The 27611-nt window shown below is 40.1% G+C and overlaps 2 protein-coding genes across 3 annotated transcripts in view; one reads left to right on the top strand and one right to left on the bottom strand.

Annotated features, from left to right (window-relative positions):
* Positions 1–943: 943 nt before the first annotated feature.
* LOC125882845 (uncharacterized) lies at positions 944–10059 on the top strand. Its single transcript, XM_049566754.1, has 15 exons — positions 944–1128; positions 1217–1256; positions 1361–1508; positions 4182–4314; positions 4439–4496; positions 4610–4721; positions 4856–4965; positions 6409–6536; positions 6618–6784; positions 6861–6933; positions 7025–7076; positions 7322–7349; positions 7450–7532; positions 8905–9586; positions 9718–10059. Exons 1-15 carry the CDS (start codon positions 1106–1108, stop codon positions 9912–9914), a joined length of 2034 nt encoding a protein of 677 aa, XP_049422711.1. The 5' UTR covers positions 944–1105; the 3' UTR covers positions 9915–10059.
* Positions 10060–10096: 37 nt separating this feature from the next.
* Positions 10097–27611, bottom strand: part of LOC125882846 (proton myo-inositol cotransporter-like) — a 113075-nt gene continuing 95560 nt past the window's right edge. For both annotated transcript variants that reach the window (XM_049566756.1, XM_049566757.1), the window contains 6 exons: positions 23942–24105; positions 23739–23859; positions 19717–19842; positions 19406–19524; positions 16849–17001; positions 10097–15903 (listed from right to left, as the gene is read on the bottom strand). In XM_049566756.1, coding sequence (XP_049422713.1) covers positions 15677–15903; positions 16849–17001; positions 19406–19524; positions 19717–19842; positions 23739–23859; positions 23942–24105 — 910 coding nt within the window. In that variant the 3' untranslated portion in view covers positions 10097–15676. The remainder of the gene's footprint in view (positions 15904–16848; positions 17002–19405; positions 19525–19716; positions 19843–23738; positions 23860–23941; positions 24106–27611) is intronic.

The following is a 27611-nucleotide window of genomic DNA, read 5'->3' as shown; positions in this document are numbered from 1 at the left end:
TTATTTTTTTAATAAGTAAATTCGTCTACTTCCTTATTGATTGTAGTTTTTGCCGCTAACTTGTCGCTCCTAATTTCCGCCCTACGCTCTTTCATTGGTTGCGCCCCCGGCCAAAAGACGATTGGTTGCGTGATGCACGTAACGAGGTAGTCTCTACTGTATCTACTGTATTTAACGGTGCACTGATAACCATATATGACTATGTTTTTCCTTTAAAAAAATAAATCACTCAAAGAAGGAAACTGTGATGGAAGTCACAAATATGTGACACTATGGCAGAAGGATTTCAAATTAAGTGTAACAAGATAAGAGATTCACTTTAAAATGTTGCTGAATTTCCACCTTTTTAATGCAATGGCGTCAAGATTTACTGACTTCAACCTAAAGCATTGGTATGTTTTTTTAGTTGATCACATTCTATTCAATTTTGGACAGATTTGGAAATACTCATTCCAAGGAAAACTGGTCACCCTGTGAAAATCAATCTAAAATATGTTGTTTATTTTGAATGTATCGTTAATTCATTGAGTTTTAAGATAAACCTCATGATCCTGCTCGATAAGTTTCATATACAGAAATCTAAAATTGCCATACCATCCCCCTATTTAAAAGTTTTTATAAATAGATATTTTTCAGTCTAATGCAGGCTCTTTAACATGTTAATAATAATAATAAAAAAATGTGTATCCACCATACACCATGAGCATATAAACAGTAATTTATTTTAATTTAATTTTAATTTAATTTTTAGATGTCTGACTGTAATATTTATAATTTTTAGTTCAATAAAGTTGAATTTTTTTTTTACTGCTTGTCACACAGTAATTCTGCATAAAAAATAAAATATACTGTTAAGGCAACATTAAATACAAGTGATTAAAACATATTAATACAAGTTTTTGAACATACGTCATAAGTGGCACGTGAAAGGATAAGTGGTTCGTCCTCGCGCATTTTAAGCAATAGTAAACGTTAGATAGCTACCTAGCTAAAACTATAAGCTAGCTACCAGTGTACTTTGAACTTACTCACGTTGGCTACCGTTATAGCTTTGTTGTTTTCAGTCACTACACTAAAATTATCAGTACTTCTCTGATAATTGAAAATGAACTGGGTCGGGGGTTCAAGGTAAGCGACTTTAGACGTGCTAATATTTAGGTTAGCCTACAAGCGTTAGCTAAGCTAGGTAATGCTAACGTAACGGCTCTTATTGCAGGAACAGGTTTATTGTGAAGAATGATGCAAAGAAGCAGAGGGTAAGAAGGCGAAATAAAGTTTTCATGACTTCACGAGATAAAAGCTATAGTCTTATAAGAATATGTCTGGCTAAATGTTGTGGTGTTGCTCTTTTTGTCCTCAGGAGTTCTTTGAAAAGAGAAAAATGCAACAGAGGCTGAAGAACTTGGGAGTAGCTCTGCCAGCATCTCCTCGAGGAACTAGCTCCGGGAGTATGGACCTAGTGACTCTGTTTATCGTCAACCAGATTGCTGCTAAGAAAGAAATTAAAGGTGAGAAGCAACAACTAGTACGGAAAGATACCTTACGAGTAAACAGTTATCAAAAACCATACTAAAGAAGCTTGAAGGGAAACATTACATGACTTCAGGAGAATAAAGAATGAACCACCTCCCTTATGTGAAGCTAATTAAATTTCCTAAAGCTAGTAAAAAATATAATAGTACACATAATGTGTTTTATAATGAGATGTATCAGACACAGTACTATAAAAAAAAAGGAGCTGAAACAATCTGCCTAGTTCAGATAATTACATAGCTTTATTGTAATGCAGCTTTTAACAGAAAAGGACTCTTACGATATAACCATGCTCAATATTTATCTAGTCTCATATGATGTTATCAATGTAAAAAATACAGTATAAATATGTGGTAGAGAGGAGGACACTGTACAAACTGTTATCCATTATACCTAGATAATTCTGAGCACCCTCTCCACCACCTACTGGACAGACAGCTGAGCTCTCTCTCTCTAACAGACTGGTTCGGCTTCCCTGTCACAAGGACAGATACAGGAAATACTTCACCTCTGTCTAACAGGAAACTGTCAGCTTTATAGTTTTCGGTCCCAACCAACTTCACTATGTTTTGGTCTTCAGTAACCTTGCACATGGAAAACTATCTTGTTATCCTCCCACATTACCTGACTGCCCTCTGAAAAGTATAACCTCAACAAATTTGTGCATTTGTTTTATGTATACTGGTAGTAGAATATTATCCTATTGATATACAGTAAAGGCCAAAAGTTTGGACACACCTTCTCATTCAATGTGTTTTCTTTATTTTCATGACTATTAACATGGTAGATTCTCACTGAAGGCATCAAAACTATGAATGAACACATGTGGAGTTATGTACTTAACAAAAAAAGGTGAAATAACTGAAAACATGTTTTATATTCTACTTTCTTCAAAATAGCCACCCTTTGCTCTGATTACTGCTTTGCACACTCTTGGCATTCTCTCCATGAGCTTCAAGAGGTAGTCACCTGAAATGGTTTTCCAACAGTCTTGAAGGAGTTCCCAGAGGTGTTTAGCACTTGTTGGCCCCTTTGCCTTCACTCTGCGGTCCAGCTCACCCCAAACCATCTCCATTGGGTTCAGGTCCGGTGACTGTGGAGGCCAGGTCATCTGCCGCAGCACTCCATCACTCTCCTTCTTGGTCAAATAGCCCTTACACAGCCTGGAGGTGTGTTTGGGGTCATTGTCCTGTTGAAAAATAAATGATGGTCCAACTAAACGCAAACCGGATGGGATGGCATGTCGCTGCAGGATGCTGTGGTAGCCATGCTGGTTCAGTGTGCCTTCAATTTTGAATAAATCCCCAACAGTGTCACCAGCAAAACACCCCCACACCATCACACCTCCTCCTCCATGCTTCACAGTGGGAACCAGGCATGTGGAATCCATCCGTTCACCTTTTCTGCGTCTCACAAAGACACGGCGGTTGGAACCAAAGATGTCAAATTTGGACTCATCAGACCAAAGCACAGATTTCCACTGGTCTAATGTCCATTCCTTGTGTTTCTTGGCCCAAACAAATCTCTTCTGCTTGTTGCCTCTCCTTAGCAGTGGTTTCCTCGCAGCTATTTGACCATGAAGGCCTGATTCACGCAGTCTCCTCTTAACAGTTGTTCTAGAGATGGGTCTGCTGCTAGAACTCTGTGTGGCATTCATCTGGTCTCTGATCTGAGCTGCTGTTAACTTGCGATTTCTGAGGCTGGTGACTCGGATGAACTTATCCTCAGAAGCAGAGGTGACTCTTGGTCTTCCTTTCCTGGGTTGGTCCTCATGTGTGCCAGTTTCGTTGTAGCGCTTGATGGTTTTTGCGACTCCACTTGGGGACACATTTAAAGTTTTTGCAATTTTCCGGACTGACTGACCTTCATTTCTTAAAGTAATGATGGCCACTCCTTTTTCTTTAGTTAGCTGATTGGTTCTTGCCATAATATGAATTTTAACAGTTGTCCAATAGGGCTGTCGGCTGTGTATTAACCTGACTTCTGCACAACACAACTGATGGTCCCAACCCCATTGATAAAGCAAGAAATTCCACTAATTAACCCTGATAAGGCACACCTGTGAAGTGGAAACCATTTCAGGTGACTACCTCTTGAAGCTCATGGAGAGAATGCCAAGAGTGTGCAAAGCAGTAATCAGAGCAAAGGGTGGCTATTTTGAAGAAACTAGAATATAAAACATGTTTTCAGTTATTTCACCTTTTTTTGTTAAGTACATAACTCCACATGTGTTCATTCATAGTTTTGATGCCTTCAGTGAGAATCTACAATGTAAATAGTCATGAAAATAAAGAAAACGCATTGAATGAGAAGGTGTGTCCAAACTTTTGGCCTGTACTGTATATTTAATATTGTATTTAGTATTTGTATTTAAGTATATTTAGAGTGTATTATTGTATATTTTTACATTGTATATTCTATAAATATTCCATAGACATATATCACATAATCACACAGTTTACCTCTTGTTTGCACTATCCCTCTGCTGCTGTAATGTTGCAAATTTCCCCGCTGTAGGACGACTAAAGGATTATCTTGTCTTAAATATTTGCTTGATATGTCTAGTGTGTGTAGATAATGACGTAGATATGTTCCTCAGTCCCTCGGTATGGCAAATGATTTAAGTAAACAATGTTTGTGTTTTTCAGATCCTCCAAAAGTAGCAGTTCTTGCCAGCAGTAAAGGAGGATCCAAGCATAAGAGAAATGAGTCCCTGGTACTCCCAATGAGCCCCTGCTCTCCATCACAGCTGAGTCTTGTTGAGAGCCAACCTCAGAACAGGTAGAACTGAAGTGTGGTTTGTATTGACACATATGATTTTGTCAGCATCACCCAGGTCTTTCACTGCACAATCACATGAAATTAAGTCATTCATTCATTGTGTGTATTCTGCGTCCACATCTAGTGTTCAAGGAATGAGAAGAAGAAACAATGTTATTCCGCGAGGCTTCAAGTGTCGACAGGTTAGTCACTTTACTGTCAGTTTTCTGCGACCCTTTAAAGGATCTGTGAAGGATACAAATAATGGATGGATGGACTCTTTGGCTAAAAAGTCTTTCATGTTTCTGTTCCCGAGTTGTCACCAGTGCTGGAGTCAGGTTTCTCAGACAACAGTGCATCTGACTACCTGCCACCCAGAACCGACCCCCTGAGCCCTTTCTCCACTTCATCAGCTTCCTCAGGCCAAGGTGGTGTTGCAAAATATTTTATAGAGCAAACTGTCATGAATTATTTTACACAATGATAACTGTGCATTTTTAATCTGCGTGAATGCATTTTATACAATAATCCAGTTAAGGCCAAATCAAACTGGTCTCCTCAGGAATATTCCCCCTGCAGCTGAACCTCCAGCAGAGAGGCCAGACACAGACACAGCTTCCTCCGCACTGCTCCCCCCCACCGTGGGACACCTCAGGGCTGGAGCAGACCAAGGTAGTGAAAAGAGAATTTTCCTTACAATAACATCACCACATAATGTCATGGTTACAGTTACATTTATTACACAAGCATGGGAACATTCAACTCCAACTGTAGCTTCATAGGCCTTACTTGGGACTCTGCTTGATCGGTGCCTACTGTGTATACAGTGTGCAAACAAAGTACCAGTTTTGCCATCTACAGTAGTCAACATTTAGCTGTACTTTGGCCCATAATACAGTGTGAAAATGGCTCAGTTGACGGTGGGCTCAGACAGAAAGGCAGCATGCGATGCTGTGTTGTTAGAGAGTTATCACTGATTTTGCATGTAGCAAAATACTAGTGTTCAACCAACTTGAATACTGCTTTGCCTTTTACCTTAAAGTGATATTTTGCTTAGGTTACAAATGCACACCTCGAGTAAAGCAGGAGGGCACACTGTCACGTCAAATGTCACCAGACCAAAAATGTCAGTTATGTTCATTCAAAACTTGCAAATGCACCAACTAGTGTGATCCTAAGCACAGAATTAAATAGTATTAATAACTGTGAATTCATTTTTCAAGTGTATGGAACACATCTGTAAATAACTGCTTAATACAGCTAAACAATTAATATGTATTTGTAACATTTATATGTGATAGTGAGGTTGTATGCGGTACTTTCCCATATTCAGTGTGATACCACAGTTCAATCAGGAGAGACAAGAGTATTTTTAAAGTGGAATATGAGTGTACAGATTAAAAGATGATTTGTGCTGATTAAGATTTAACAGAGGTATTTAGTGCTTGGACACCAGAGGGAGATATTTTGTAAGTGAGGGACATCTGAGTGACAGCAAGATAAATCCCCCACATGGAGTCCAGACACTGGTGGAAGTGGTGGCTGATGACTCTGAGGCTGCTAACTGATGAGGCTGATGAGGCCGATCAATCTGCAGAGACAAGGTTCATTGTAGCATTGTCTTCCTGACTGAACTTTTGCTAGAGCTTCATTAGATGTTATTTTGTATGCCATCAGAGAAGCTAAGCAATCTACTGCTGTGTACCATGATAGTAGCAGATTTCTTTTAGGTTTCTTAAATACGTTTTGTTGCTGTCCTAATCCACAGCAGCTCATTGCTTAGCATCTGTGTTAGTGCTCCTACCACTCCTCCAATCTGGAGGTGTGCTGACAAACATTTACTGTATGAAATACACTAGCTATGGATAAGAACCCCCTACACCCCACTTCAAAAAATTCCATCTGTCCCTTTAACTAGGAAACCATGAAATGATAATGGTTAGATGGACTTCTCTATGTCTATGGACATGTCAGATGTAGTATTTTGGATTAATCTTTGGTTACTGACAAGAGCAACTACAGCTGGGACCTGACTGTGAACTCCTGTGAAGGATTGAGCTTTAAAATGTGACAGCGTCTTCCCAAATATGATGCAGTTTGCTTTTATTTTGCTAGTTTCAGCCTTTCTCCCAGCCCAGAGGTATGAGCAACAGTGTCCCCTGGTCCTGTGGATCAAACCCACCCCTCTACCAACTGGAGACACCCACAGCAGCCCAAGTCCTATTCAGAAGTCCAGTACCAGAGTGAGAACAACACTAGAATTTGATGGATTATTTTCTATCTGTCATTTTAGAAAAAATCAAATCATATGTGTGTTATCACAGTAACACAGAGGCACGGGACAAAGCGAGACACGAGGTCACCTTCTCTCTCAACCAGCTAGAGGATAAGGAGCCCATGTTGGACTTCAGTCTTCACCAGTCCGACACTAAGCAGCAGTTTGAGGGAGATTACTTTGAGGGCTTCAGAACTGAACAGTGTGAAAGAGAAGGTGAATATTGTGCTTGAAATTCTTACATAACCACGATGACTGTCTTGTTGAGAATTAACATGAAGTTTGATTTCAGCCTCTCATCTTGGAGGAAGAAAATCAAAGATATATCTCAAAGATCATACACCTGCTGAATCCTCAACACCACAGTAGGTGTTTACACATTAAATATAATCACTTTTTTATCACTGATGGGTGATATGCTTTGTTTTTATGTTTATTTTGTGTCATCACTGTCAGAACTGTCCCTGAGTCTCAGTGCATGGACGTGGAGGGAAATGACCACATACATGTGAGTGTGAAACAGTAAAATAGTCTTTTGCTGCCACCAACTGGTAAAGTTTTTGACTGCCATGGAACCAACATTGAACAGAGCAAACAATAAAATCTTTGAGATGTTTAAGAAAATGTCACCTGTTTTTCCAGTCATATTGAGATGTCGTACAGAGCCTCTGACAGTATTTGTTACTGATAGTTATCCCAATAAAAGTACTTTTTATTTGGCAGTTGCAGTTTTACATTCTGTTTTATTCACAGATCTCCAACTGCACCGACATGAACTTTTGTAAGTTTCCTAAGCATCTCCAGTTAATATACCCATTTATTGTGTATAAGCTGTAGACAGTAAATGAAATATTTTTCCCCTTTTTTTTCCAATTCCATAGCATGTCTTGAATCTAATGACGACCCCATGGATGGCTGTAAATTTTCTTGTCATGGAGGTTACCTCAATTCAGACTCATCTGATGTAAGTAAAGTTACACATTTTGTCCCTCTTGCTGTTGTACTGTGACTGCAGAATCACCTCAGAAAAAAACAGTTTAAGTTGCAGTAGTTTAGTCTACATTTTGTAATACATACTGCATTCCTTTTAATTAAACTCTGTGTAAATCAGTACTGTCTTTGAAAAGTCTTAAAAGCAGGGTTCCTACAGTAATGGAAAGCATAGAAAAAGTCCTGGAATTTCATATCACATTTTCCAGGGGTCAAAAAGTCATGGAATTTTGTTGTATTTAATGAAATTGTTACAATAATGTTATGTGGATGACCTTCCACGTACTGTAACATAACGGCAAATTCATTTTCTATAGCTGGTGACTTAACGTAGCTATAATATGCATCAATGTGTGACTGTTTTGTTTACCATCACATTTTGTTTCATCATTTTCATCCTGGATTCGTTTTTCCTTTCCTGTATGCCAGCTAGCTGAAATAATGTTTGAATAGAGTGTGAGTCTATGTTTGAAAAATGCCAGGCAAGTGGGGCAAGAAAAAATGTTTCCTTTATTATGGGTCCTTCAAAAGTCACGGTAAAGTTTGAAAATTTTGTCCATGAAAATGTATGTGCACCCTATAAAAGGCATTGAATTCATTAATCTTGTAAATAAAAAAATAGGCCTTAATTGGTATTAAACTCTCTTAAATCAATCTTTCAAAAGTCTTAAAAATGCAAAGAAACCAGAAGTAGGATTTAATGAATCTGATTTTTTCCAATGTTGCATTGTAAATCAATTTCAAAATGATTGGAAGCTGTTGTGGCAGTTCATTTGAGGATCCAAAATACAAATATAACCAGGAAACGCTGAATGGTAAAAGGCAGTTTATTGTAGTTTGAAGAAGTGGAGCTGATGCCTTGAATGAAATGATGGCTGAGGTGGACTGGGAATGGCGAAGCGGAGCAGGCAGATTAGCTGAAGGCAGAGCAGCCCAGATTCAGAGGCACAAGACGATAACAAGGCTGGGTGTGGTGAATTATGGTTGAGGCATGAATTGATGTCCCAGAGTACAAAACAATAAAGTGCCAAAAATTTATTAGTTGGTCTGGATTGTCTGTACCTCAGAGGAGACTGAATGATCTGGATGTTTTAGCTGGAGTTCTATACTGCAGTGGCTTGATTGCAGATGAGGTTCCGGTGTGCAGATGCAGCAGCTGCTGGCACTCAGGAGGATTGGCATCGAACACAGACAAGTGTAATACTAGCAGACAAAAATCCTCCAATCAACATCTTTCAGCAAAAGTTATTCATTTCCTAATTTCACCACACATCAGCACCCACTGTTCTCTTTTGCAATATCAAACATCAGCACTGTTGTGTTTCCTTCTTCTGACTGTATTTTAGGATGATGAATGCTGTGAGCCATGTCTCCACGCTGCCTCTTCTTATATGGACCGAGCCAGTTGTGCAGATAACCTAAACGCAAACCTGGGCTCACAAGGGAATCCAAAACAAAGGCACAGTAAGCTCAGGGCTTCCACCCCGCTCCTGAGACCCAAAATGAACTTAAGAGACAATCAGATGGAGAATGCAGCTTTCCCAGTTAAAGCCTCTGGAAGTAACAGCCAACAGAGGGGAAGCAGCACAGCTCAGTTTGCATCTCCTCAAGCTCTGGCTCAAACTCAGAGCTTCGAGCTGTGCAAATGCAAGAAAACACCCAGTGAAACTCGAGACGCTGGAACTCAAACTGTCGACAACCCCACAGCTGAGACATGCAATGCCTGGACTCAGTGCTGCGCTGATGTAGACAGTGAAGCCACTGGATTTAACTTGTGCCTGCCACCTGTTGACGTGTCAGTACGGCTTGCGGCCACAGAGAGGCAGGCTAATACTGCTGCAGAGCCGAGTACACACACGCCTTCAACAGGCAAGGCGAGGAGTGGAGGGAAGCATACAACCAGGACCAAGAAGAAATCCAGAGCTGGTTCCCAGCCAGGCAGCAGCATCATAAACAACAGTGATGGCACAGTGATCCCACAGAGAGTCATAAATCCCTTTGTTGATGTGAGCATGACTGATGGAAGAGGTATAATGTAAAAGTGAGATATTGTGTAAGATTTACATTATTTAAATTCTGCAGATTCCGCTGATGAAGACAGAAATGAATGTGGGTATTTTGTTAAGTACACTTGTTTTCTGCTCTTATTTCTGAATTAGCTAAGGAGAACAAAGAGGGCAGAAATGAGAGAGGGCAACGAGAAAATGGCCGTCTGATGAAAGACCTCGCAAATGAAGTGAGGGAGGAGGTCACATCTGCCACGAGGGCTGACAGACTCTCAGAAGAGGCCGAGACACTTCAGGAAATAGCTGACATTTTGCTCCTGCTCAAGCAAAGGAAGGAGGTGAGGAAGTAAGGTGGATGGGTGAAGATGCAAAAGCATGCCTGTTCTGTGCATCTTAATTCAAAGCATTATTTTAATAGTTTGTTTTAGCATATTTAACCACATAAAATGTACAAAGTGTTTGTTCTAAAGGCTACGACAGTTAAATAAAGCCCCAAAGCGTCGCTCTGATTTATTCGTTTATTTCTTTCCCCGTATACATATTCAAGTGTTAAGATTTCATGAAGATATTTTTTTTATAGAATATAAACTCTAGCAAAACATATACAGCTTGAACAATAATCAAATATACTATACAGCACTGTTTTTTTTTTTTTAATTAGTGTTTTTGTCGTTCCTCGTAAACCGTAGAAACACACATAGTTGGTTCACATAGAAAAAAATTTGCAACCATTTCACCAGAAGTACACATTAAATGTCCCCACAGTGGGCAGAGGACAGTGTCAACACGACTGGATGTCAACAGCTGAAACAATCACGCTAAATATTTGGTCAACACAAGTTTTATTACACAGTCTGTGTTACGGAGCTTCATCCGTGTGTGTGTGTGTATGTGTGTGTGTGTTACCTGTAATAATACTTTAAGTACAAAACTAGTTGGTGTGGTTTTAAGTCAGCTCATCCTGGACCAAATGAAAATAACAGATATAACAATACCATCACATTTTGAATTATAATCAGCAATTTTTCCCCACTTTTAAACTAGTCTCCATCGAATGAAAGGGTTGACAAGCTTATTTTAAATGCTGACCATTTTCGAAAGCATACAGTAATATTGTTAGTGTGTTGTGACAGTTATAGGGTTTCCTCATGTGGGTGTTTTTAAGCCATTTTATTAGTGTCACCATTGATGAGAATAATATGATCCATATTTCAAATATACTGATTCAGGGTTCCCATGGTCATGAAATTCCGGTCTGAAAATTGTTTTTGGAAATAACAGAATGTTTTGGAAAATTATTGAATATGCGCTGTCCAAAACATGTCTAATGTTAGGCAACATACATTCCTAGAACTATTAATTTAAAATCTAATGTCACGTGATACACATAGACTAGACCAGTATGGTGTCATCGCCAAGGCTCCGCCCTCTTTTGGGGGAAAGAAACACACCATCACATCAGCAAAGGAAACAGGAAAATGACTAAAAGCTTTTGTGATGCAGGTTAACCAAAGCTTTCACACTGAGATTTGAGGCACATAAGATACTCAATATTCACTGTCAGTGTGGTAAGTCGCTGAATAATGCTGGTAACAGTTACTGCGGATGGAGAGCTAACGTTAGCTTGAGTGGGAAGCTGCTGCAGCACAGTCATATAGCAGCATCTGACTGTCGTCTCCAACTAAATCTCAGCCTAGGTCTAACAGTTGCCCATTAACAGGTTGGTCATGTACAGACAACACTCAGCCTTATGGTACCTCGTGATTCAATCAAATATCTACATTTAATTGAATCACTATGTGTCATGATCCGGACATCTATACATGAAATACCCAACCACTGTGTTGGGTCACTGATAGACTTTGACAGGGGACAACTGACAGGACATGACGGTGCTCAACCTTAATTTGTTAGGCAATCACTTAACGTTTAACAAGAAGTAAATACATACAAACTTGTCAAAATTATAATCCAGTTGCATTGACAACTAAAACTTTTCCTAAAACTAACCAATGTAATTTTACTCGCCTAAACCCAAGCTAACTTTACATTAAGTACGTAAATTTACGTTAGTTACGTAAGGTTGTTCGTGGGGTGCTAATTTGTTAGATACCACTGTATGATGAACCTCTAAACACTAACCACTCAACAACACACAAAACTCAGCGATTTTTAAGGGAGTCTAGTTCTGCGGTCACAGAATCTGACAGGTCATGGATTTCAGTGTTACACTGATCTTGTCTATTGGCAGTGGGCATGTACAGCTTGTCGGAGGTGGGAATGTTAAACAGGCAAGTTAAATAGGCCTACCCAGTTTAAACTACTAAAATAAAGTCATAGAAATTGGGTACAATATTGTAGAGAAGTTGTGGAATGTGTGGGAACCCTGCGGATGAATAATTTCCAAAGGCAACCATATGTAAATGTGACACCTTGACAATACCAGAAATATCACAATACTTGGAGCAAATACTTCATTCAGCTTTCACAGGTCACTGAAAATGTCATAACATCATGCCACGGCATTTGATGAAGAGCTTCTTCATTGAAAGTTTTTTAAAAAGAAGTATTATATCTTATTAAATCATGGTGGGTGAGGACCCACGTGTCAAAAATTATGGACTGTCCTTCACCTGATCATCGGACACAGTACGCCTTAGTTTTGTTTTGTTACACAAAGTTACACTGTATTCTACTTTCAAACAGCTTTTGCTACACAGAAACCTATGTGTGTTTGACTAACAAGGTGTAACCTCACACAATTTTACACTTTTTACAAAACAACATTGGCAAATTACGCTAAAGCCTACTCCTCGACTTTTGACACGAGAACCACGTAAATGATACGCTTTGCTATTTGTACATAAGGCTATGGAGGAAGACGGAAATCAAAATACATGAAATGACGGTAAAAAAACCCCAAAAACATTTCATTCACGGTGCAATGCAAATATGTACATTTCAAATAAAAAAAAAGCTATGCAGACTTAATTATCATAACATGATATCATACACCCACTTCGGGGTGGCCATTAGGGACCTTCACAATACACAGGCACTAATATCATCATGTTTAGGAAATACAAGAGAAGTCTCAATCATTAAACCATGGTTTCAGTCTACCACTGGCCTCCTTTGCTGGACGTTACATGTTTAATACCCAGGTTTATAACAGGAAGTGTAGGTTTTGGCAGCTTCCTTGCAGTAGAGTGACACGAGACTGTCCTCTCCGTAGTACTATGTTAAAAACTGCAATTTTTAGAGGCAGGTGAGCAACAGAATTGCAGGCCTGAAACTTAACATAGACTATCCTAAAGCAATTAGTACTTTGTTGCAGTATTTAAATAAATTAATTAATAAATATAAACCATAGCAACTGAGCTGTGCTACTAGATTGGTGAGTGGTTCTGTTTAGGCACCGACTGACAATACAAGTTTTCTAAACTCGAACAATATACTGTACATCTCTGGTGTTTGCTTTTCGTAAAAAATATCAGAAGCACAAACAAAGACCGTCATCAGATGAGGAACTGACAGAAGTGTGCTATGCTACAAGCGTAAACAACATGTAACTGAGACGTGTTTCATATAGAAAGGCATAATGGTACTACAGATCAACAATAAGTTACAACTGCTGTCAAAAGTTCTGTGGACACACAAACCTGGATCTCATCGCCACATTGGAGTTCTCAACGCATTCTGACAATGACTTTCACGTGTATTACCGATTGTTTTTTATCCTGTACATACGTCATATGTAAATCATAAAGTATATTTAGTCAACAAATGTACAAAATATTAGGAACATATTACTGATGCTGAGCTGCAGCCCCTTTTGCAAAGTACATCACCATCAGTGGACGTCATAAGAGAGGACGTGTGCCTCGTATTTTGTACATGCAGTGTGTCTTCAGCAGTCATGTTTCCTGTACACGTGTGGAAAAGGCAGTGTTTAAAGAAATACTTCACTTGCAAAATGACCATTTGCAGGGCTGTCAGCGTTAACGCGTTAATCACGAGGTGATTAAGGTCTGAATGTAACATGTTATTTTTTTTAAATTGCGTTAATGGCATGCTGCTATTTTGGATTTCCAGTCAAGCCTAGGCTGCATGTCAGATGAGATGTTACATGCTTGTGAGTATATTCCAATCAACAATGAAACCAGCTTGATGATAGAAGCAGAAAATGGCGTCCCACAGCAGAGAGGGCGAGTAATGATTCAAGGAAATAAAGATTTGTGTCAGGTAACAGCGTGGTGACTGCTCTGCTGCAGTGTGTCAGCCCTGGATAGTCAGCGGGTTTCTTTAAATCCTTAAAGTTGTGAAGAAGACCTCGTTATTCTTTTAAGTGTAATGTACTTGTCCTTTTTTAAGGTGGTGTTCATGTTAAGAAGAAATAAACCACTTGGTTTTGTATGAATATCATTTTGTACTATTACTTTCAATACTTTTGAATATATGCAATTTAATAAAATTACTTTTGATACTTAAGTACAGTAATTTCACAAAGCACCTTCAGTTAAGATTTTCCTTAAAGTCTCAGTTAAGGTTTCCTTGAAAAAAAATTGGTTGCACAAAACATCCTCAAGTCCTCTCCTTAAGGTTTCCTTAAAATCTCTCCTCTTATACTTAAGGAATTGCGTAAAGTTTGTTAAACTGTTGCACGCTAGCCAAAGTAAGGACAAAAACATAAAGTACCTCTGACTCCATCTTAACCACAGCATGGTTGAGTTTATGGAGACAAATGAGAAAAATTAGGGCATCCCGAAAAGAGTGTTCCACGAGCAGGAGAATCTGATGGACACGCTAAATGATGAGCATCTCATTTTGCACTTTAGATTTCACCAGAAGTCAATTCATGACTGTTACTGTCAGGGGTTGGATCACTCAACTTTCTAAAGCTGAATGAATGATTGCTCTGCGGTTTGATGCAATTTATGCAACACAGTCTTTCCAATCAGTTATTGGTGAGGTATTTCGTGTCATACTTAAGGAGCAAACTTGAGGTGCTTTGTGCAACTGGCCCCAGATACTTTTAATACTTATAACCAAGTAATATTCTAATAGGTGACTTAAACTTCTACCAGTGTCTTTTTCTGTAAGATATCTGTATTTTAACTCAAGTGTGTCTTTCAGGTACTTCCTCCACCACTGTTAACAGCTTGGTGTTGGATGTTAGCAGCTGCTGTGTTTGCCCGTGTTAACCGGGCAGACGATGAACTGACAGCAGAGACTATTGATTAACCGAGACGGTCCACTTAAGATTAGCAGCAGATACAAACGAGCAGCAAATAAGGAACAAACATTAAATTTGTACAGTATGCAGTGTTGTATTGTTTTGAACCTGGGAGACCAGAAGTGTACACCATTTTGTACCACTGGCGCAGCTTGTAATGGGATACCTTCTGCTATAGAGTAACTTTGCTGACAGTTTGCCGAAGAGCACAGCTCTGGAGACGCAGCAACAAAAATCATACCTACCAGGCAGGGAGTTGGGACGGTGTGGGATCAGGCCAATGTGCAAAAAGAATCCAATTCAGGTAAAGTTTCACTGAAATGCTGCTATTGACTGCAGACATTTCTACAACTAAAGGTATTAAGTACCGTTACCCAGCCCTAGTTTTAATGTAGTTTTACTGTTGTTAAATGCGGACCCTGTTTTGTTCAACTCATGAAGAATGTTCGCCTTCTTTGGATCCTCCATTCACCGTGGAGGCATATGACAAAAACAAAGTTCTCTTCGCATATTCAGGGTATCACACGCTGAGTAATTAACATGAAAGTGGTCATTTTGTGGGTGAAGTTTTCCTTTAAGCCTTTTGTAATTGAGATGTTTGTGGTGCCTGGTTGAAGATTCAGCTGTCCACTAAAGCAGGTTTGACTCCAGATTTGTCATCAGTTCACCCTCAATTCAGAGAATAGGCTGAAAACAAAAGACCCTTTCTGCTATTAAATCACTGATTTTGGATTCCTGAATTGACTGGATTGGAGGTGAACTCACTCACATTACTGACACAAGCAAAACTCTTGTGGCTCCTCAGCTCACACGCAACAAAAAGAAAGATATCACAGACCCAACCACTCTGCATGTATCACTAATCACCCAAACTCTCTAGTCCACGTCAGATGCGTCGTTGTCCGATAGATGGTAGTTTGAACCTTTGACTCGGATGTATTCAACCTGCCGTCCCTCGTCTGAATCAGAGGCGCCGCAGGAGCAGAGCTGGTTTTCAAACAGGGCTTCGATTTCCTCCAGGCGGCGGGCTTTGGTCTCTGGCAGGCAGCCGTAGATGAAGAAGAAACCCAGCAAAGCCAGGCTGGAGTAGAGGAAGAAAGCACCTGGGAGGACAAAACAAAAGACACACTGTCACTGAGGACAGCCGCCTATAAACACAAGGAACACACAGCCGTCGCTTTTTATAAGTAAGTTCATTCATCTACAGAAGAGGAAACACCGGTGGTGGTAGTGGATCCTGATGTAAGAGATTTCTATGGAGATGTGTGTGTGTGCTGAAAAATAAAAGTGTTTTACCTAATTGAAATATTGCATTCAGGCTGCTGGTCACCACACAATAACTTTAAAGCAGAAATACCACGCACCTGTCAAAATGGTGTTACTACACAGAGACGCACCTAGAAATAAGTATTCACACAAACACAGTGACGGAGCTTTAATGAGATTTCCTGACCACAGTGATCTCTATTTTCTCCTTGTCAGAGCAGAATGACATTTTTAAGCTGCAAGTGTACATTACGCTGAATACCATTACCATTTCTATGGTAACGTCATTATGTTTTTTCAGCTTGGACGCTGTTATTCTTATGTTCTCAGTGAACGATTCCTATAAACCAGATGGATGGACGAATGCCTTGAATCTATCATTAACCCGCTGCATCTCAGGATGCCTCTGCGTTCACCGCTGATGGATCGATAGCCGGCTCCACGAAAGGTCAGTTCCTTCCTGTCTGAGGAGAAACCTGCTGTTGAGCCACACTGATGGAGGATGTATAGAAGGAGTAAAGGTTGGAAACACATCGGGGTATCAATCAGCTGTCACCATTGTGCTGGTTTTGACGTAAGGATGTATAATATGCCTGTTACACAATATCTGCTGAGATGTTTGCATAGAGATTGAAGGAACTGAATGAGGACTGACAGCCTTGATGGCTGCTGGTAATTATTCCTGACAGGAGTGTTAGCTCTGATCGAAATTACGCCAGCTCAGTTTATCTCCTCCTCTGTCTTCCACAAAAGCAAAGAATATCAGCTCTAAAGAAACTGACCGTAGTAGGTGAAGTACTGAGCCAGGTGCAGGAAGGTGAGAGACACCAGGATGTTGAAGGTCCAGTTGACTCCGGCTGCGCAGGCGTTCCCTGTGCTCCTCGCCCACAGAGGGTAGATCTCTGAGTTGATGGTCCATGGCATTGGACCCATCCCTGAGAGACAGATGAGAGATGAGGGATTACTTTATGAGGCAAGTTCCAATGGGAGACTTGGAGGGGAGGTGTAGTACGTCATCTACAATTCTGTGACAACTGGGCAAACTCCATCTGCTGGGGAAGATTGTGCGAGATGATTGAAAGCTCCAGAACGGCTTCTTAATGGACCTTTGTGATGAGAGTGTTTCCAGGGTTAGGAAAGAAACTCACATCTCAACTGGTATTTTGTGGCTTTAAAGCAACATGATGCAAGAATTGGTATATTTCAAGCCAGTGCAGAAGTGCCCAAAACTGCAGTTCCCTGAATGACCACTTGAGACTCCAGAAGCAAGTCAATCCCCATAGACCCCCATGTTAAAATGCCAGACTGAACAGCAGAAATAAACATGTTTAAACCTGGTATAAAAAACAGTTTAGTCTCTATAGCTAATTTTCCCCTTCATGGCAACTGTAGGGGGGCAAATTTTTATATCAATCACGAATTTACATTCTATTAAGGCTTAAAGTTAAGCATAATTAAGGGCATGGCTGCTCTGAGTGACAGGCTGTCTGCTAGGTGTCGACGTAATCTTTAAGTCAGATCCACCCATTGCTTCTCCACAGCCCCAAATTTGGTCACTCCTGGCTCCAAAAAAGGATGACAACATCTGAAATTCTGAACTTGAGGCTTCATAATGGGAGCTCACAAACCAGTGGATGATGTCTCGTGTATAGTTTTATAGTGATTTGGCCCCACTGCAGTTTTAGAGTGGTACACCACTGTTGTAAATACAAAGTGCGCCTGCAGGATTGCAAACTGTTTATACTGTCCTGACATAAGCCATAGAGATCTGTCTCACAGCCAGCGGGAAAATGATGACAATCTGGCAGCAGAGTGTACATTCATGCTAATGTTATTTATGAAAGATTGTGCCATAGGCTGTAACCTTATCGATGTCTCACAAAGTGTCATGAATAGCTGTACATGTGCATTTGTTGACAAGCTGAAGAATTAGGAACCACCAAATAAGATGCCAGAAGCCAAAGAACCATGTCGACTGACAGGGTAGAGTAATATTACAGCACTTCACACAAATATGACTTTGTGTAGCATTATTTACTATGACATTGAAGATGGAAACTAACATTACTTTTGGCCTCCAGAAAACTACAAAACTTCTTGTGACAGGGATGAAAGCAACAAGGCTGCTGTTGAAGTCACAACCCTTTATAAACAACAGTGGCAAGGATGTACACTCACTGTCTGATTATTGTTTTCCTGTTAGCCTTGTGAAAGATCACTACTGTAACACATTGGAATGGCTTTTAAATAATCAGGCTAGCGGGCTGAACTTAACTTGCGTCTTTAATTAAGACAACAACAGAAATAAGAGACAGTTCCTGTTACAGCGTCACTTAGTATACAAGACTATTATTTGTTGGCCAACCATTAAGTAACATTTACTTATTATAACCACAAGGTGGCAACAAAAACACCACTCTATTACAAATACAGCTTACATCAGGACGGTATAAACAGTTTACAACTCTGCATGAGTTAGTTTGCCCAATTACAAAGTATAATTCACGCATTGCTAACGGTGTATTAAGTTTAGATTTGTACAACAACAGTTCTAACTAACAACTAACTGAGCTTACCTTAACTTCTTTAACTAACTTTATTGAGACAATTACACACTGTTTACAACACACTGTGTAGGCTATGCTACTTGAGTGTACAATTACAAACATGGCAGGACCTAAAGGTTACAATAAAAAAGATTAAAACAAACTAGCTTTTTATAGCTAGCTGGTGGTGTGTGCTGTGAGGCGTTAAGCTTTTCTTACCCGCTTAACAAAGTTACATAATGCCAGAACAGGAGTTTAGAGCACGGAGTGGGAATGACAAAGGCACTATTATCCCTATTACAAGTAGAGCTGCAATGATTAATCGTTAAGTTGTAGACTATTGAATTAATGTCCAACTAATTTGATAATCAATTAAACCGTTTGAGTATTTTTTTAAGAAAAAAAAAAATCTCTTTGGGAAACACTGATCAAATTTTTTTTTTTTCCATTTTCTAATACTGTATAAACCAATCAACTAATCAGCTGATTGAGAAAATCATCAGCAGACTAATCAACAATGAAAATAATAAAATAACAAAATCATTAGTTGTAGCCCTATTTACAATTCTGTGTACCATCTAAATGATGCTGAAGTTGTTGTTGCAAGATAAAAAAAAAAAAAAGAAGCTGCAAAGTGTTGCTTCAAAGGAGCCCTACATGACAATCAAGTGAATTACACAAACATCACACAATAGTTAATGGTAAACTTAACATAGCAATGCAGAAGGATGAAACTGGTACTGAAATAACAAGTGTAAATGCAATGCAACACAAAATACAGGTTCAATCTTACCTGGAGCGAAAGCAGCCAGGTAGAACACCAGACCCAATAAAACCAGCCAGGAGTAGGAGGTGGGACAGTAGTTGTAGGCCCAGTAGGTCTGATCTCTCATCAGGCTGGAGTTGGAGCATCTGCAAGAGAGAGGCACATTCACTTGCTTTTTTAATTGCACCTGATACTGATTCTCAACTACAGGTGAAATGTGTCATTTCATCAAAACTCTAGAATATATCTTACATTATATTAAAAATAAATCTCAACATGGTGTAGCCCCCCGTTTGCTGCTTCCTTAACACATACTCATGCAGCATCCTGTGACTCACCTTCCCCATGCTGCGTGCTCGGTGGAGGCCTTATTGACTGGCACACAGGAGGAGGCGAGGAGCGCCGAGCCGTTCTCACGATAACAGAAACCACATCCAGGGTCCAGCATGCACGGCTCGCACAGTCTGCAAGCCAAACAGCACACACAATAGCTATAATTTCCCTAAATAAAATCAGTCGTACTGTACAGTCGCTCCTAAAGTCACATTCCTTCACTTTTCATAAACAGAATTTAAAAGTATGGAGTTGCACTGTAAATCTAAAATACAGTATCTGTCTTAACAAGACTGGACTATGACAGAAAACAGTGCCCCACCCTCTCTAATTGAGACTCTAATTGCCTCATTATCCAAATGAAATTAATGTATGGACAGTTCCCCACATGCAGGAAGTAATGAATTACATCTTTATCCTGTCCTGTGCCATAGTCAGTGATGTGATAGGCAGAGGCAAACCCATTTTTCACAAGGGCACACGTTCTTTTCTGTGCAGCTCCATCAGGTTTGTTTGTTGTTGTGATCCTGATGGAAGTGTGTGAAATGTGTGTGTTTTGTGTTAGAGGTCTGTTTTTGCAGGCTGCAGCGTCCCTGTGTGCAGGGCACCTTGCTCTAATTTCACACTGAGGTCAACCAGACGAAAATAAAACCTTGTATTAGTGCTGGAGGAAAGCAAAAGTAAACAGTGAGGGAAAGTGAGGAGAGAAATGCAACAGCTTAGATTCAGCTGAGAATCAGATGATACATTTTTAAAAATGTGCACAATATTGATGCTTTAATAAATATCATAGATTATGTATTAGCATAGCTGTGGATTTTTCTCCTGTGTTTATCTGCACTAATGTAAGCCGCACAGGGTCATCCCTACAGTATGTTCACAGGGTCCTGTGTCTCCTGAGATAAACTAACATTGTTAGAGATTGGTAAGAGCTAGCTTCACAGTACAAATTGCTAATGAACAAAAGGGTATGAGCATTTTAAATGTGGACATAATAATGTCTAAATTCAAGAAAAGTTTCAGGGCATATTTTTCAAAGAGTACAACATCAGTTGGCTGTAAGCTGTAGGCGGGTAGTTTCAACACATTGACCCAGGGAAACATCGGCTACTTGAACATTTGACCCAGGGCATAAACATTGCTGAGAACACAGAAACCTTTGAAAGGTCTCTGTAATGAATCGTATCAAGTGGATATTGAGCTGGAGAACACAGGACCATGGGAACATAGATACGCTCCCAGCTGCACAATTTTTAACTGAATGCCACTAGTTAATAAAAAATAAAAAACAAAAAAAACGCTTGCTGCGCCTTTATATTGTTGCCAGGCAACCACCCCATCACATCCTGACACTAACCTCCCTCTGTAATCAATCGTGTTTTTTTCTCAGTAATTAGTATCTATTCCCTAGTCCCTGGACAGGCAGAAGGTACTTGCTGTAGCTCTGGTTGAGGGTGAGAGGCTGTCAGTAAATAGTTTGTTGGGCACAGGGAAACAGAGATCTGTGTGGGTACACGAGACCTTAAAAAAGAGGGTGGATCATGGGGAGAGGTCCAGGAGCTTCGCCTCAGTGATGGTTGTTTCCAGGCATATTTTAGAATGAGGGCCAGTTTGACAGCCTGCTGTCTATTATCTATCATCTATTCTCCTCCATCGTTTACCAACTGTAAACTTGTCGTGACCACCACAGAAGACCCACCTCTCAAATCATCTGATTTGACAATGGGGAAAAAAGATGATGAAAAATGAGATGACGTAGCACGTAGAGCTCAGAAACGCTAGGCATGTCACAACACAAAAACCATGAGCAAAAAGCTTCGTTATCATTAAAAACATTAACAAAAGGCACCTCTAACTGCTAAAACTCTTTCTGTGTGATCAAGGCCTAACTTGCTCTACACTACAATAAGAGAACAACGCTTCTTCTCTTCTGGGTCTTCTACATCTACACGGTTCATCAACTGGTGATGATTTTTGCCTGGCTTTAGCCTCATTCCATTAGTACAGTGTCATGTATATATCAATCAATTGCACATTTCAGCCATTTTACACTTTATACTTTAGCAAATCAGTTGGAAACATGAAACAGCTGATAGACAGAGACATGTATTATTGTAGCCACACTCTGTTTGGAGTCTACGACATGGCCTTTCTAACCGTGCCTATCACCAGTACAAGATAAACCCACTGACGCAATTTGACCCTGCTACACCACGACATTGTAGTGAATATGTGAGGCCAAATGTAGCAATAATCCACATTATAAGTCATTATACAGTAAGACGTGACCTTATATGTAACAAAAGTCAAATAACCTTGACGCCTCTATTTTAATGCATCATAGTTAGCTAACCCTTACCCTAACCTCGCATTTTCATTAGGCCTTCCACCTCTGGACTAAGAAGCGAAGGTGGTTGATTGTGAAATAATGTGTCGGTATGGTGGATGATTCATGTGGCTGGTGGGTGGGTCATGTAGCTGCTCCAGCTGCAGTTATACATACATGGAAAGACATGTTTTCTACAAGCTCATGGAGCTAATGTTAGCTTAATTATCTAGCAAGCTACAACGAATAAAATCTGCTAAATCTGGATATTTCAGCCAGCAAAACTTGATGATAGCAGTTAGAAATTAGGACCCGCTTTTGTCTTCTGTCTGAAATCAAACTTGTTTTGGTTCAAAAGAAATTTGAGATGTCAGTCTGCTATCGATATCACTGCAACTGCATACACGCCATGCAAAAATGGTAATAATATCAATAGGCATAGAAACAGTAACTAAAGGGGCTTAGAGAATATACAGCTGTTCATGTTAAGGTATCATATCCAAGACATTGAATCATTTCCGAGGCAAGTAATGAACAGTCAAACCCCATTGGAGACACCTTAAGAATACATCCTTAAATGAGACGTCCCATCCACAGTGAGTTTGAGAGGCCTGTGGTGGCTCTAGTGCTCCTTGGATGCTGCCGTGGTCAGTGAGGGGATGTGTGGGCTCATATGGAGTAAAGTGAACTCAATGAAGCCACTACAGTGTGGTAAAAGCACTCATGTCTTCAAATTACCCCTATATTTGTGTGTTACAGTGTGTGGGTGCTGGACAGCGAGTCCATTAGGCGCTGTTTGTTGTTATGATGAAAGACCGTCGTTACACACGAGTTTCATCTTCGTCTGTGTAACTGAGAACAAATTGGGACATCGAGGCATCTGATCTCTGGCTCGCGCGCAGACACTCTCTGTCTCTGTCTGTGTGTGTTTGCCCTTTGTTGCACATGGCGACAGTGAAGTGAATTGTAGCTGATTTAGCCCTGCAGTTTGGGAGATGATAAAAATCATAAGACCAATATTTACTCAGAATCTTTACAGTGAACCCAACAGTTTTATCCTGTTATTAATAAATTAGAAGAAACACAGGATAATTGCTGTCTTGGGCCGTTTCTATATACAGACCCTGAGTTATGAGCTGATCCTCCTGGCAGGTAAAGCGCACATATCTGACCTTCAACCAGACTCTACATTTGCATTATGTGCTGGCACTAATTTTCACCTGGAGATCTGTTTTAATGTATGTGTGAAAACTTGCAGTAGCTTCCCCACAGATATCCTTTTAGAAGGGTTTTATCCTCTGAGGCTCTCCACCACTGAGTGCGCTCTCCTGCACTCTGGATTGATATTCTGACACTGTAAAGTATTGAGTGCTTTTACAAAGAGCAGAAGTGCTTGAAGGTGAACAGCTGTCTTGCTGTAGCTCTCTGTTTTCAGCTGTGCCGGTGCATTATGTGACAAAAGGTGAATAATGAGACTTAATATCAACCCTTGTGAAGAGCTGGTGGAGAGGGGACTACAACAGTAATCTTTAAATCACACCCACACTCCCACACCTACAAATATGTTTTGCTTATGCTTTGTAATAAAGGGAGATGATGAGTGTTTATTGTTTCATAGTTGAAGAGGCAGCAGCAGAGGGTCCATTGTGCCTTAATGAATGCCACTTGAAACCAAACTGAACTCTACAAGTGTGTACTTACTGATATTTGGAGCAGGTGGAGTTAGCCATAGATGGGTCTAATGGGTGGAAGGTGACAGGAGGCGTGTGCTGTGCCGACAGCAGAAAACCAATGGCCAGCAGACTCAAACTCAAACATGTACCTGGCGGAAAAATGATACACGTAATATGCAAGAATGATGGTTTAGAAATCACCACCTGATGTGGGCATGTCGAGTGACTCACCAATGATGCTGGCTAAGGTGAGCTTCCTGCGCCCCACTCTCTCCACCAGCCACACACCCAGCAGGGTAAACAGGAAGTTGGTGAGGGTGGTGAGTCCAGCCAGCCAGATCGCTAGTCTGTCGTTGCGCACTCCTGACATCTGCAGGATGGTGGCGCTGTAGTACCTGTGAGACACAAAGATGAAAGACAATTAATGTGTAGCTGTCATTGTGATATCAAAACATAAATTTATCCATTCTGAGAGTGGATGGTGGCAGGGCATTGCAGTTCCCAGATTTAGCTGCAGAGTGAGTGCTCCTCGCTTTCACACTGCTCTTGAACAGGCAGCTGTGGACCCAGAGCCAGGATGAGTCCGAGTGAGAAAGAGGCAGCTGCCCACAGGAAGAGAGGCTTTGCCCGGTCAGGCTCTGAGGTAATTATATCTTCTGCCATCAGCTCAGAAGTCACTGTTTTTTCTTTGATATCTACTTTTGGCAAAAAATGTTGTGATTAGCATAATTAGCACGCCATGGCTGTCTTGGTTTGTTTCGTATATTACATGAACGTTGCTGTCATCAGTGAGCATATATCGCCCTAGTTTTTGCAGTCTGTCCCGCACTGTTGGCCCTTATCGGCCGTTGTTGGTTTCTTTCGGTCAATTCAGTGTGTTGGCTTCAGAGAATATCGAAATGAGGAAAGTAAACAATAGACTGAAGTCAAGAGGGCTTTGTTGACTTGTTATAAGATATTTTTTTTCAGCCATTGAACTCATTAACAGAAACAGTTTGTAATTGTTCGCATTATTCTTGGTGCACGGTAAATATAATTTGTTCTTTCAACATTAGGTTGTGTCATTTACATGCTAACTGGCTAACTAGGGTCTTGAATCCATCCCGTCAGTCTTTCTGTTTTTAATGACTAATACAGACTAACACCACCTGCTGCTATGGAGAATTATTTCCTTTTATGCAGGTGCCAAACATACGTGTTAGTTGGCCAAAGGCTGTAGTTTTTGCAGTGTGTTGAAGTGCAACTTTTTGGCCGTGACCTAGATGATGTGAAGCAATTCAACAGTTGGCCTTTGTCTCCACTAGTTCTTTGATGTCAGTTTGGTGCGTCTTGGCCTTAACTTGCCATGAAAAAACTAATAAGCATGTTTCCCAAAACTACTTTAATTGCTTTATTTGAAGGTAGAATTGAAATTTTGTCCACACAAAAGAGTCAGCAATGATCCTTTATTGCACAGGAAAAACATGTGCTCCCAAAACTAAGGCAAGTGGTAGTTATTACTGATAAAAGCTATCACCAAGACCACAGAAAAGAAATTATAATAAACCAGAATTATTCTTACAACATAAACATGTTTGCAGTATTAATGCACAGATAATATATGACATTATTAATAGAGACAAGTCAACATACCAACCTCAGCCTCTCTCTTTGAGAGCCAAACACTCATCCACCAATCACAGCCTCTCTACTTGAATACCAGCCTCTCATCTATCAGCTATAAATAGTCTCTCAGCAGTCACTTTCAATGGCCCTTCCTCTTCCTCTCTCAGCCTGTTCTCGTACAGTCTAATTATATTTGCAGCTCTGGCACCACGTTGCTCCACGTAGGCAGATTATCTCTAATCATCATCAACAAATCTCCAAACAGGCTGCGGTCAACAATACAGACACCTGCATGGGGTCCGTTTCCCACTTCAATTATGACACCATGTTACTACGATAGGGGGACAAAAACGTGGTGGTCGCACAAGCACACACACCTGCAAGAACTCTATTCAAGGCGTCATTATGGAAATGATGTGCTTGATTCTCACCCACAGAGATAGGTATGCACACCAGCTGTATATAAACACAAAGAGAAAACCCGTAGAGAAATCAACACAAGTACAAAGAAGGTAATACTCGTTAAAGAAAAATAAAATAAAGAAGTCTCCCGCATTGTCTGCTTCTCTGCGTCTCAATGGGCAACTCAGAATTAGCATTCTGCTTTTCATCTCTTCAAAAGGAATTGTTCTCTCTTTTGTGCTCTCTCTCTCTCTTCCCGAAAACAAAGACATTCAATTGAGGGATTTGCATAATAACTCTTTACTTTTCTGCCATGGTATCCAGTCAGACAGGACGAGAACGGAGAAGAGATGAGATGCTGTGAAATTCTAGTCTTGAAAAACTTAACCTTAACAAGTGCAAGTTTTGGCAGATGATAAAAGTTAAAAATGGCCTTATTATCGTTGTGTAAATATATATATATATACATGACAATTCATTTTTGTCCTCTGTGGAGGACATTAGTCTAACTAGTGTAACTCAAGTATTCTTTATGCTATCCATTTGGGTCAAATTGTGATCTGAAGAGGACATCCAGGGCTTTCTAATGATGTAGACATTATGTGGGTGGGGTTAACAGGGCAAACACACACCCTTTTCAAAATGGCTGCCATTACATTTTTCTCGTTTTTTGCTGCCAGAGTGGTAATTGATCATTTTCTGGCAAAAGTTATGATTATTCTGTTAATATTTAATTAGTTTCCTGAATATAAGGGTCTTAACTTTAATTTAGAGAGATTTCAGAAATCCAGAGTAATTTTAACCTTTTCAAAATACACCTTTTTATTCAGTGTCCTCTGTAGAGGACATCAGGACTTAGTACCCCCTATTTTTTAACCAATTTCAATTAGTTAAATTTTCAATTTCAACTGAGGTTTTTTCTCATAATTTCTAATACATTTTAAAGGTTAGTCAGTGTGAAAGCAGAAATTTGGCTTGGAGTGAGACTCTGAAGTAATGTGTATGCAAGAATGTGGAGGTTTATTGGAGAAAAAAAAGAACACCTTAGGTGAACGTACATTCCCATGCATCTATGGTAGGATATTACCTAAAAGGAGGATTTCGAGAAACTTCTTGCTCTATTTCCTTTAAACAATGACAATTCTTGCTGAGAGTGTATTCACACATACAGTAGTATCTATAAAGCTTCACTCCCCTGTTCTTTACCCTTCCTAGGCCACCACACACAATAAAGTTTACCTGGTCTTTGGGGTCTGTCACATAGGGGTCATGGGTCAAACTATGGGGCTCCCCATTACTTCTTATTGCCTGGGCGAGTGTTAAATGTCTACATAGCAAGCATTACACCTCATCACATCATAGATAGTGAGGGGTGAGTGCAGTTGGACCACTAGGCCCTTAAACCCAGTGGTACAGGGTACCAATCCTGCACCCTGATTGCAACGTCAGGCCTATTGGTATAGCTATTAAGAATACACTCTACCTTGCTACAGCTATCCATCATAGTGTTAAGCATCGAAGACAGCCACATAATAATTCCAGGGGAGTAAAAGTCCTTTGTAGCTCATTTATTTAGAGATAAAGCATAAAATACCCCATAGTCCCATTGTAACTCAATTGAAACTCATTGACTAACTCTGGAAATTTAAGACCCGACTAAGTCCCGATGTCCTCTACAGAGGACATGTGATGAAAAATAAATAAATAATATTTTTGAATTTTTTTTTTTTTGATGCAAAATATTTCTTTCAAGTCTAATACTTAAATTACACAAAACAAATCTTGATATCAAAACTTTTTTCTTCTGGGTCCCAGGAGGATAAACATTCACTGCTGGCCACTTTATTGGCCTTGCTAGTTCCAGGTTGAACCCCTTTTGCCTTCAGAACTGCCT

Source organism: Epinephelus fuscoguttatus, linkage group LG22 (genome assembly GCF_011397635.1).
Source record: "Epinephelus fuscoguttatus linkage group LG22, E.fuscoguttatus.final_Chr_v1".
Taxonomy (NCBI): Eukaryota; Metazoa; Chordata; class Actinopteri; order Perciformes; family Serranidae; genus Epinephelus; species Epinephelus fuscoguttatus.
This window is presented reverse-complemented; position numbering and strand designations above follow the sequence as displayed.

What these genes read in the sequence shown, in the direction of transcription:
- LOC125882845 (XM_049566754.1), top strand. Translation starts at nt 1,106, where the DNA reads ATGAACTGGGTCGGGGGTTCAAG. An exon ending in TGCTAAGAAAGAAATTAAAG is followed by an intron (nt 1,509 to 4,181) that starts GTGAGAAGCAAC and finishes TGTGTTTTTCAG; the next exon opens with ATCCTCCAAAAGTAGCAGTT. An exon ending in AGGGAAATGACCACATACAT is followed by an intron (nt 7,077 to 7,321) that starts GTGAGTGTGAAA and finishes TTTTATTCACAG; the next exon opens with ATCTCCAACTGCACCGACAT.